This window comes from Micropterus dolomieu, linkage group LG01, assembly GCF_021292245.1.
Source record: "Micropterus dolomieu isolate WLL.071019.BEF.003 ecotype Adirondacks linkage group LG01, ASM2129224v1, whole genome shotgun sequence".
Taxonomy (NCBI): Eukaryota; Metazoa; Chordata; class Actinopteri; order Centrarchiformes; family Centrarchidae; genus Micropterus; species Micropterus dolomieu.
This window is the reverse complement of record NC_060150.1, coordinates 39260279-39272025: the sequence shown is the minus strand read 5'-3', so window position 1 is coordinate 39272025 and position 11747 is coordinate 39260279. Positions and strand designations below refer to the sequence as shown.

Sequence of the window (11747 nt, the reverse complement as noted above, 5' to 3'; positions counted from 1 at the left end):
TCACAGGAACATTAAAAAAAACAGTACTGTTATATTTTTTTTATGTAAAAAGAGTTTGCCTCATTCAAAGAGTGTTTTCAATAACACTTCCGCTAAAATTTCATTATTTGTATCCGTTACATTGCCATGACGCCTATAATATTCTGTAGGCTATTATGAGTAATTACAGTCAGTTAAAGTCTCTCATCCTCACCTACCTCATCGTTTATGGCCTCGTTCCACACCTTCCATCACTCCTGCCTCCTCCTCCAACTTTTTCAACACATCAACCCTTAAATTCTCCAACTTTCCCCCTCTCTCTCTTTGATGTAGGGGACCATCTGTATGCGGTCCAATCCCTCGGCCATTGATTGTGAATGTCCCGCTCACTCATACTGCACATTCAGCATTTTTGGAGATGATTGGCTGTTTCTCTGGGCCATCGATCAAAAGCAGAGGCTCCACGCACCTCAAGGTGGATCACATAAACACCCACAGTATGGATGCGCTGTAGGGGGACTTTTATTACATTCACATATCTGTATGTATTTGATTAGAAAATATGATAAATACATCGCAGATATCTTGACAGTTCTGTATATATCTTATTTTCTGTTTATATACAACATTTTAAACAAGTGTTCTTCTTGTTAATTTGGTTGTGGCCATATTGATCACTTTTGGCTGTGGTTTTTCAGCGATGAGTGTGTACTGTACCAGGTTCAGGGTTACAGCTACCACTGAGGACACCGAGGTCATGTCCTCGGTATTATTTCTGAGAATTTGGGGTGGGCCTACAGTTTTTCTCGATTGATCAGTCAATTGTTTAGTCTATGAAACATTAAAAAGTAGTGAAAAAAGTCCCATCACAACTTCCCAAAGTGGCATCCTCACTTTTGAAAAACTGATAGCAGCTAATCTTTTTGGTTGAAAAATGACTGTTTAATCATCATATTAAAATCATTCGCAATTAAATTTCTTTTCATTTTAATTGTTTGGAGTTTACATTTGAAAATGCACACAAATTCTACTTCATATCATTTTAAGGCTGAGTAAGTATCTTTAAATGTTATTTTCTTCAAGAAGTTTTTTATATTCAAATAAACTATAATTAAGATATTTAGTTTTTTTACCCCAACTGTTCCACACAGTTTAAACCATCTGAATCTCCTCTTTGAGTTTAATCTCGACTTTAGGGATGGTAGAGCATTGATTTTTTTTGAGATTTGTTTTTCCAATAACAAAAAAAATGCATTACTACCTCCTCCATGGTATAACTCACAGCAGCAAGAACAACACGCTCAATTTTCCACATATTCTGTTGGTATCCTGCAGTGAAAACCACCAACCTAAAATAGCTGCTCTCTACTTTGAACGTACACATTTTCCATGTGTATCTCTGCCTCTCTGCCTTATGGTTACCAGGTGAAGCACTTTAGGTAGATGTTTACTGATATACACATGGGTGAACATGAGATGATTTAGAAAAGGAACACAACAACAAAACACAGTGGTTTGAAAAAACGAAGACAAATGATTCACATGCAATGCATAAAATCCACTTTTCTTCATTTTTGACGTGGTTTGACGCTGCTCTATATCACCCCGTCCCTCAGAATTCCAAAGATGCATGGCGGTGAAGAAAGTTCAAATTTCCTCCTAGTTTCCTATTTGTTTGAAACACAAAAGTTACTTTGTGATTTATTTTTTGTTAAACGTGTCTGCTTAGAATATATTATTTTTTTGTTGGTAATAGTCATTCTTGTTTTTAATTTTAAGTCAAGTTGAATTTGAGTCTCTTTTTGGGAAAAGGCTTCCATACGTTAATCAGCCTATCTCTAAATTTTTAAATTAATCAATCTGCTTACATAATTTCAAGGACTGAACTTAAATTAGATCCAAGATCCCTCCTTGAGCCACTCACATCTCTGTGCAGGCAAACAAAACGCAAACATGTTATGGCATCCATCTGTCCTTTGATGCCTGTGAAAGATACTCCACCGGCCTCCCACACGTCCTCAGCTTCAAATTATAAACGAACTGTGAATGACATCATCAGTGTTGAACATTAGTAAACAGCAAGATCAATAACCCCTCCTGTCAGGAGTGGATGGGTCTTGGCAGTTGGGTTAAAAAAATAGATAAGTTGGCGCTGCTGAAAGCAGTTATTAGGATGGAGATGGTCAATCCAGATCTTTACTGCATTGTGCGTTTATTTTGGGAACGTGGGTTTATTGAATTATCGTAGAATTTAGTTTTTTGGCACTGTCGCTGCATCAAAACATTTGTGCTACAAACTCCAGGTTTCTGGATTCACTCTCAAAGTAGCAAAAAAACTGAATCACATCTGAGGCTGTTTGTTGGTGAGCACAGTCACAGACTTTACAGACTTTCAAAGTAATCTTCTTCTAAATCTGTTTAATCCCTCACTGTGATATATGTATAGAGACACTGATACAACTGTGTTCACATATAGACACGTATTTTCCTTAAGCTCAGAAGAGTATTAGTCTGTGTGGAGGAAAGAATGTGATTGAATAAGAATAATGAGATGATGTTGTTACTCCTGAGGTGAAATTCTCTTGAGCCCGCTGCTCTACAGAGGGGGTCAAAGGTTAAGCCCAGTTGGAGAGCCACTGCCTTGGAGGTAATACAGAGGACTCTTCATCAGGATGCTTGCCAGCACACAGCTTAAACTAGATTTTGTTTGGATGTCGGATAAATAAAGGTCTCTTTACCAACTCATCTCTGGACAGATGTGTACAGATGATTACAGCAGAGGTCTACAGGAGATTAAAGCAAATGTCTAGTTCTACAGCAACTTTGTCTGGGATTGAAAAATTAAATTCCAGTGTCGATCTGTTATATAATTGTCACCAATGCAATAATACTTTTAGGCGTGCTAGCGTGACGGCAATGTCAATCAGCCCACCACTTTGGTCCATTCTGCAATTTGCCCAGTGCATTCATTTAATTTATTCTTGACCCCTCAAGATTAATTTTAATAAATGACTTTCAATTTGTCCAATACTTTTATTTATAACCAAATACCTGCTAAACTAATGACATTACCCATCATTTTCAGCTGTTGTGTTTACCGCTAATTACAAAAGGTTGACATGTTAAACTTTATACCTATTAAACATCAACATGTTAGCATTGTCATTGTGAGCATGTTTGCATGCTGGCTCTAGCGTTTAGCACAAAGCCCTGCTGTGCTTGACTAGCGCAAAGTAATGGCTTTGTTGAACAATAAAAAGCTCATTTGGAGCTGCCACACCAAAAATAATGAAATGAAAATAAATTGTCTAACATTCAGCACATTCAGTCAATCAATCAGTTCTCCAGTTTCTACCTTTAGGGAAAACTTGCTGCATGTTTACTGACTAATAAGCTTAACAGTTTTGTTAAAAATTAATTTTATTGGTTCTAAATTTTAAAAAGCTAAAAAAAGATATATCCACGCATACTTTTCAATTTTCTTAACTTGAATAACTTGTGCTCCTGGTAATTGACCTGATTGCTACACAGAGAGATTGCAGACTATAAAAAAATGTAATGGTAGCAGATCTGCAGAGCAAAAATTAGCTTGTTCATTACTTAGTTTCAGAGTCGCGAGCTTGTGTTTTTTCTGCAGTAATGACTTTTGATTTTTCATTGGTTTCATTTCTCCTCATATTCACCACAATCACTGACAGCCGCTTACCAATCCATGGCTTACCAAGCGCCCTGAGGAATCAGCAATGAGTCCTAATTATATGTTCAGATAAATATATTAGCTTCACTGTAGCAGATTGGTTACTTCACCGACATGCTGGGGATGAGTCACATTATGATCCACTTGCATTGCCCTAATGCATCGAAAGTAGTGAGTTTCTTTATTTTTAGTCTGATTGTTTCCATGCGCATTTCCAGTTGCCATGTGCATTTGTCACAAGTTGTTTTGCTGTTTATATTTGTACTGTCTTATTAGCTTGTCAGTCATTTGTCAGGCACTTTGACTTGTGCATGAAAGGTGCTAAAGTTTGATCCATTGATTGACTGATTATGAACAAACTGTTATAAAACCACAATGACAGAAATCTAAATAGACCTTCAGGGGGATTTTGAAGGGCTCGAGCTTGTAGAGAACTGTCAAAATCAATCACATACTATGTACTTACTTTACTTATGCTCTTTGCCTCCTGTGGGGCATGAGGCATCGATAATGTCCCTCCATCTATCACGCAGCTGTTTGTCCCTCGAGACCCATCTCCAGCAGCTTTGTCTCCACTGTTCTTCGCCAGGTGATCTTTGTTTGGCCTCATTTCCATTTTCCTGGTCCATTTGAGAGCCACTTTGGGGATCCGCTCTGAGGGCATTCATAGTATGTGTCCAACCACCTTAGACAACAGTATACTGCAGATCTTTTGCAGACAGTCAATGTGGAATGAGCTGACTTTGTTCATGTCGCATTTAGTTAATTGCACTCAAACGCACTCAAGCCACCCAAAGTAGCTTGTTTTGAGGATGCTGGATTTGAGGCTACAGGTGTTAGAGTTTCAAATGTTATGGAGTCTTGCAAAGGCACTGCGAGCTTTCCCAAGTCTGCACTGGATATCTTTTTGGGGAGCCATTGCTCTGACTAATCAGACCTCACAGGTACACAAAGTCGTCAGCAACTTCAAGTGGCTCATTACTCATGGTGATGCAGGCACGTGTGTTGGTGTTGACAGAACAAGATGCATGCCTTATTTTCTGTGGTGACTTCTGAAACATGTCATCAGATCAAAATCATGTTTACAAGCAGTTCTCATCAAATCTGATAAAGTCACAAAGAAGATAAGGAGAGATAAAACTTTAAATTATTTGAGCTGTTATAGAAGGACTCCAAACAACAGTAAAACGTGCTGGAGACAGATGCACCTCACACATTTGTGCAACTCTGCTATCTAACATACTTCACTGGCTATCATAATATACTTAGTTCACTAACGGCCTGTGCTGCCAGTGTTGCAGGATAAAGGAGAGTTGTTTCTTGGCACCCACACTGCAAGGGAAAGAAAACTAAGCTCGATACACCATGCTCTGCTTCTTCAGTTTAAAACAACTTTAGACATGAAAAAATAATCTTCTGCTCTTATGAGAGTTACAATGCAGCCTATGTTCAAGGCTTCATTTTAACCCTCATAAGAGCAGAAGATTATTTTTATTTATTGTATATGTTGATCCTCAGATCTTGACAGTTCAGTCAGGAAGATAAACATAACATAAACATGTTTGGAAAAAGCTAAAAAAAATAAAAATACAATTCAATGTGAAAATGGCAGCAGTAGCTCAGTCCTTCTGAGCTTGTCGCGGGAAATGGAGGGTTGCCGGTTCGAGTCCAGCACGGACCAGCCATATGGAGTATGGACTGGTAGTTGGAGAGGTGGCAGTTCACCTCCTGGGTACTACTGAAAGTGCCTTCTCCATTACATTAATGCATTTGCATAGGTCCTATTTTTGTATGTGTGTTTATTTCGGACCTGTGTGTGTGCAAAATAATAACAGAGTGAACGTTTTAAGTCCTTCCTTAGAGGGATTTAAAAAGTTGTATTCTAAAAATCAAGGGAATTAATAGGCAATGTTAACAAAACAGCAATATTTTGAGATTTGAGGCTGAAGTGTAGGCTATCTACACTTTACTTTCACAGTGACTTAAAATGAAACCATGGGTCATCCTTCTTGATGGTTGGGTGGTTTGAATCCTGACTGCACGGGGGCCGTGGTCACATATCATCCCCCTTTCAGGTTCATCTACTGGACTTTGTCCACTACAGCAGAAATGCCTTGAAATGTGCAGTGCTGTGTCCAGTGAAAAGTGGTTATGAAACACACATCTAGGGCTACCAGATTCATCTATCCCCTCATTTCCTTCCTACTCTCATGTCCCCCATGTCTAATTTAACAGAAAGAAAATGCAATAATTGCTACATTTCCAGTAAAAGTTGCACCAGAACATATGTTTCCAGAGGACTGCTGTGACATGAATTTGACTATACTGCACAAATCAGGGATGTCTTGCTTAATGATGCTCTACAGTTTTTGACTCCACTGTGACATAAGAGGTAGGAAGCTGTGTGCCTGCCTGCAGGTTTGTCATCGCTCTGTCATCTTATATTTTGGGTAAAGGTTGGCTGTTGTGTGTGTGTGTGTGTGTGTGTGTGTGTGTGTGTGTGTGTGTGTGTGTGTGTGTGTGTGTGTGTGTGTGTGTGTGTGTGTGTGTGTGTGTGTGTGTGTGTGTGCGCGCGCGCGCGTTGTACAGCCTGCAGAGCGCCACCTCTCCATCAGTGCGTGTGCACGAGTGTCCGCAAAGCCGCTGCTGCTCCCCTCGCAGAACCATCCTCAAACTTTGATGAGCTGTAACCTTCACCAAGGCATCTAAACCACCTGAATGATAGCTGGGAGAATACATTTTTAAGATATATTTCTCAGGGTGCGGCCGCTGATTCGGGTTGATCAAGGTGAGTAAACCTGAGAGCTTGAAATTGCAGTTATGTGTTTTACGGTGCGCGTTTTTTCCTGAAAGGCTTGAGCTCATGTGTGTTTATTTCCGATTATTTTATTCATTATCTACAAGTGGCTCCGGAACCGAAGTGAAGTTTGTAAGGTTGTCGTGGTTTATGCAGCAACGTGATGATGTAGTGTTTTCATTTTAATCAGGATTTAAGTGGTTTTTCACGAGCGTTTTTCTGTCTCTTTGTCCTATGCCCACCTTAATTATAACAGCTAGGCTACATCACAGAATGCTTTATAAGCATTTTTTTGATCCGCTTTAAAGTAACAAACAGGTGTGAAAATGGAAAGCACTCCGGTTGAAATTTTCAAAGAAGACAATAAGTGCCTCTCCACGCTGCTGGAGGACTGTCCAGTGAATTCTTCAGCCTGGGTGTCCGGATACCCAGAGAGCCGCAACGTGACCCACGATGATAGCTGGGAGCAGGAGGGCATGTCTCCCATCATCCCCATCATTACTGCAGTCTACTCCGTGGTGTTCGTGGTCGGCTTGTTCGGCAACTGCCTCGTCATGTATGTGATCATCAGGTAAGATCACTTTCATAACAAGCACACATTTTCTTTTGTAGCCTAAAAATCCACAATAATTGAATGGGGAGGTTCACTATGTCAGAAATACACTGTAAGTTGATATAGCAATATAACTGCTGACAGGTAATATTCTGATTAATTGATCTGATTAATAATTCCTAATTACTTTTGGCATACTCAGGAAAGCCTAATTTTGTTTTTAGTAATAGCTATACAGAAGAACAACAGAGGTCCAGGCAGAGGAATGTGTTGTCACTGTAAATGTTATTACTTGGGGAGAAGGCACTGGCACCAACTGCTGGGCTTTCACAGTGACCTGTAGACCATCTGGTGTATTTCATTGTTCTTCTTATTACCCGCACTTTGTACTTGGATGCTCAGAGAGAGAAAGCAGGCATATTTATCTAAAGTCTACTTATACAGTTTGTCCAAAGAGTTAGGATGTGCTGTGCATGTAAATGGCTGAGACAACACCTAAATATATATGGCTAGTAAGCCAGTAAGTCTGAAGAGATAAAGCTCGAGTTTTAAAAAAAGAAAGGGTAAAGATTAATGCTGTTTTTTTCTGATTCAGCTGTTGAGAAGTGCCTGGCCCATTTTATGAATCTAATAACTCTCAAGACCTCCAAAATACAATAACAATATTCTCGAAATCTCTCCTCTGGTGGACATGAGATTAATCATACTTGAAACCAGTGTGCTTTATCAAGCTGATAGCCTGCTTGCAGCTCATTGGGCGTTGTTCATGGTGTGCGAGAGCAACAAATCTCCTTTGATGTAATGTGAAATGCAGCAGTGTCATCCAGAATGACTCGGTCCAAACAATAATTACCTCAAATCAGACTGATTGCATCGCCCGTCGGTAGAAGCCTATGTTATCACTTAAGTTCCAGAAGAAACGACTACTGTTTAGTTGCTTCATGGAGGACGATTCAACTGAAATAAAAAAGAGGTACGTATAGTTTACATGGGCATGGTTTGTAGGCTACTGTTTAAGCTTAATTTTTTAGATTAACAGATAGTTCACTCTGCAGAACCCCTCAGCTTTATAGAGCTTTTTAGCATCTTTCAGCTCATTGTTTTGGTTTATGTTTTGTTAGCAAGTTAGCAACTATCTGATGACCATAATGGAGCATTTAACAACTAAAAGGAGAGTGAATATTGGACTTTGGGTGAGCAGAAACACAACTCTAAATTAATGCTAATGTTACCTGGATGGGCAACTGTTTTCTAACATGTTTGACTGCCCCCAAGTGGCCAAAAAAACAATGACTGGATGTTTAAAGAAATAGTTTGACATTTTGAGAAAAACACTAATTTACTTTTTTGCAATTAGATGAAAAGATCGATACCACTTTTAAATCTGTCCGTTCCATATAAAGCTATAGCTAGCCGCCTGTTAGATACGAGCTTTAAGGCTCACGCAGACTACATGACTTTCAGCGTCGGCAGATCGCTGTGCCGTCAACACAACATGCCGTTTTGTAATGGGAGTCTTGAAGTCATCGTGTCGTTCACACTATGTGACTGATCGGTGACAGGGGGTCACACACTACGCAAGCTGACAGCAGCTGTGTCACCCGACGCTGGTCTCCAAACCACGTTTTGTCAAGAAAACACACGTGAAAAGTGGAACAGGAAATGACGCGAAACTACACACGAAAGAGCTGTTGTTTGTTATTATAAATATAAAAATGACAAAGACAAAGAATATGGGTGCAAGAATGGATTAGTCGAGTCGTCTGACTCCTCCAGATATTTGGCATGCTAGATAGATAGGATAAAGATAGATAGATAGGCTGGCGTTGGCAATGTGTCAGTGATGCGTCGGGAGCCAAGTTCACACGTAACGGCTGCCGACCGCCGTCCGATCGCTGATTTTCCCCTGATCACAGCCTGACGGTCGCCAAGCGGCAAATCGGGCTTAAAATCGCGTAGTGTGAACTTGGCTTTACAGGTGTTGGTAGGCAGATTATGTTACCTTTGGACAGAGGTAGCTGTTTCCCCTGGTTTCCAGTCTTTATGCTATGCTAAGCTAACCGGCTGCTGACTGTAGCTTCATATTTAACGTGCAGACATGAGAGTGGCATTAATCTTCTCAACTCTTGCCAAGAATGCCAATGACCATATTTTTCAAATTGTTGAACCATTCTTTTAAGGCTTTTAACATAAAAAAAAACACTTGGCACAACAGCAGCACTCAGGACATAAGTCAGAATCACAAATGGACTTTTAATGACAAATAACAAACAAACACATCACGCCCATTCACCATGACAATTCTGAGTCTTATTTTAATATCAATGCTTTATAAGATGCTGGAGCTGTCACCAGTGGAAAAAATTTTAACTTTTAATTAAACTTTGCAAAGGTCAACACATTTGTTAAATGCTATCATAATTTAATGAAGCAAAAACAAATTGATTACACATGGCCTGCAATCAGCAGCATACTATACATAACAATTAAGTGTGAGTCAGAGAAATTACATTATGGATTCAAGGAAGCAGTGTGGATTAATGGATGATGTTTAATTCATAATGAGCCACGAAGGAAGGTCTTCGAAAGAGTCAGCCAGGCAACATACGGCTGCTACGGTAGTCTGGGTGGATAGTTAGCTGTGGTCATCTCTCTCCTCGTTTTTACAGGACAATCTTGTGTTCTGCATGTCAACAGATACACAAAGATGAAGACAGCCACCAACATTTACATTTTCAACTTAGCACTCGCTGATGCCCTCGTCACCACCACAATGCCCTTCCAGAGCACAGACTACCTGTTGAATACCTGGCCCTTCGGTGAGGTGGTTTGCAAGGTCTTCATCTCCATCGACTACTACAACATGTTCACCAGTATCTTCACTCTCACCATGATGAGTGTGGATCGCTACGTGGCTGTGTGCCACCCTGTCAAAGCCCTGGACTTCCGCACTCCGATCAAAGCCAAGATGATCAATGTGTGCATCTGGATCCTGTCCTCAGCCGCAGGCATACCTGCATTTGTTCTGGGCGGCACGCAGACAAAGAGTGGTGAGGAAGTGCTTTCACCATCCCCAAATAAAGTTGACAAGTTTCAGCCAATTTTGTTAAGTATGGGAGACATAAAGCATGTGCTGATAATATTTTAAGAGCAGAACTATACAGTAGCCTATCAAGTGCATCTGTCAGTGCAGAGTTTTCCATTAGCCACACATGATGCATCATCCTTCCTGAATATAAATGAAGAAAAAGCCGAGTTTAGAGAAAAAGATTCCCTTCTGAGTGCAGATTAGTTGTTCCATAACAGCTTGCTAAATTGATAGCAGAAAGACACAGAGTGGAATTTTATTAATGATGAAGCGCAGTTGTACTTCATCACTTAACTCTCATCTTCTGCCTCCCTCTCTCTTTTGCTCCTGCAGAAATAACTGAGTGTGCCTTGCAGTTCCCAGAGCCATACGTGTACTGGGACACAGTGATGAAGATATGTGTGTTTGTCTTTGCCTTTGTCGTGCCGGTGCTCATCATCACCGTGTGCTACTCCCTCATGGTCTTGAGGCTGAAGAGCGTCCGAATGTTGTCCGGCTCCCGGGAAAAAGACCGCAACCTGCGGCGGATCACGCGGCTGGTGGTGGTCGTGGTGGCTGTGTTTGTGGTCTGCTGGACACCCATTCACATTTTCATCCTGGTCAAGGCGCTTGTGAGTGTGCCCGAAACCACCGCCATCATGGCCGCCTACTTCTTCTGCGTGGCTCTGGGCTACACAAACAGTAGTCTCAACCCCGTCCTCTACGCCTTTCTGGATGAGAACTTCAAACGCTGCTTTAAAGACTTTTGCCTCTCGGCTAAACTGAAGGGGGACAAGGTGTCGGGGAGCAAGAAAGCCCCCAGCTCTGAGCGAGAGGCTGCTGTTCCCCTGGAGGACCCAGATGGGACTAGAAAGCCATCATGACTAGCAGTGGAACTGTCTTCAATTTCCCACACTGGAAAAGAAGACTCCCATGACCTGGGGTTAACTAATGTCACATCAGCAATGTTTTGACTCTATTACAGAAGCTGATTTATTTTAATTATCACCTGGGGTTTAACCAGTGCCAAAACTGATATGATTTCATCTCAGCAATCAAATTAAAGTTACACATATTAATTGTATTCCATCTTTTCCATAAATCCACATAAAATCAAAAACACCAAGCTCTTCCACATGACAATAACTTTGCTGTGACTTTTCTTTTATTCATTTTTGCCCCTCATGGCAGATTGTGTGTTGATTATGTGAACAGGTTGGTGGATGTGAGCTTGATTTAAGTAGTAAAAAATACCAAATGTGATTAAAGTTAGTCTTTAACATCTACGTCTATTTCCATTGACTGTCCAGCTAGAAAGTATATTATTGAAAGGAGACCTATTATACTGCTTTTCCAGTCCCATATTGTAGTTCTGTGACTCCTGTATGAAAGCTTTGCTTGATTCAAAGTTCAAAAAAATTATTTTCCATCTTATCCGGGCCCTTCATGTAGGCCTTCAGTTCAGCCTCCGTCTGAAACAAGCTGTATATGTTCCTGTCTCTTTAAGGCCCCCCCCTCAAAGACCACTGTCTTCTGATTGGCCGAGACCTGAAGCATGTTACCAGACTGTTGTTGCCTCTGAGTGGTACTAGACTGAGCATAGCTGTGCGGAGCAAATGACCATATATGGAACACCGGCTCCATCTGGCTCATA

General features: G+C 40.7%; 1 protein-coding gene across 1 annotated transcript; it reads left to right on the top strand.

Annotated features, from left to right (window-relative positions):
• The first annotated feature begins 7870 nt into the window (after positions 1–7870).
• On the top strand, positions 7871–11468 carry LOC123971057 (delta-type opioid receptor-like). Its single transcript, XM_046049656.1, has 3 exons — positions 7871–7999; positions 9724–10076; positions 10448–11468. Exons 1-3 carry the CDS (start codon positions 7920–7922, stop codon positions 10975–10977), a joined length of 963 nt encoding a protein of 320 aa, XP_045905612.1. The 5' UTR covers positions 7871–7919; the 3' UTR covers positions 10978–11468.
• Positions 11469–11747: the final 279 nt, after the last annotated feature.

Coding starts and splice junctions, on each gene's coding strand:
- LOC123971057 (XM_046049656.1), top strand. CDS start 7,920: ATGTTATCACTTAAGTTCCAGAAGAAACGACTACTGTTTAGTTGCTTC. Junction 8,000..9,723: donor TCAACTGAAATAAAAAAGAG/GTACGTATAGTT, acceptor GCATGTCAACAG/ATACACAAAGATGAAGACAG. Junction 10,077..10,447: donor CGGCACGCAGACAAAGAGTG/GTGAGGAAGTGC, acceptor TTGCTCCTGCAG/AAATAACTGAGTGTGCCTTG.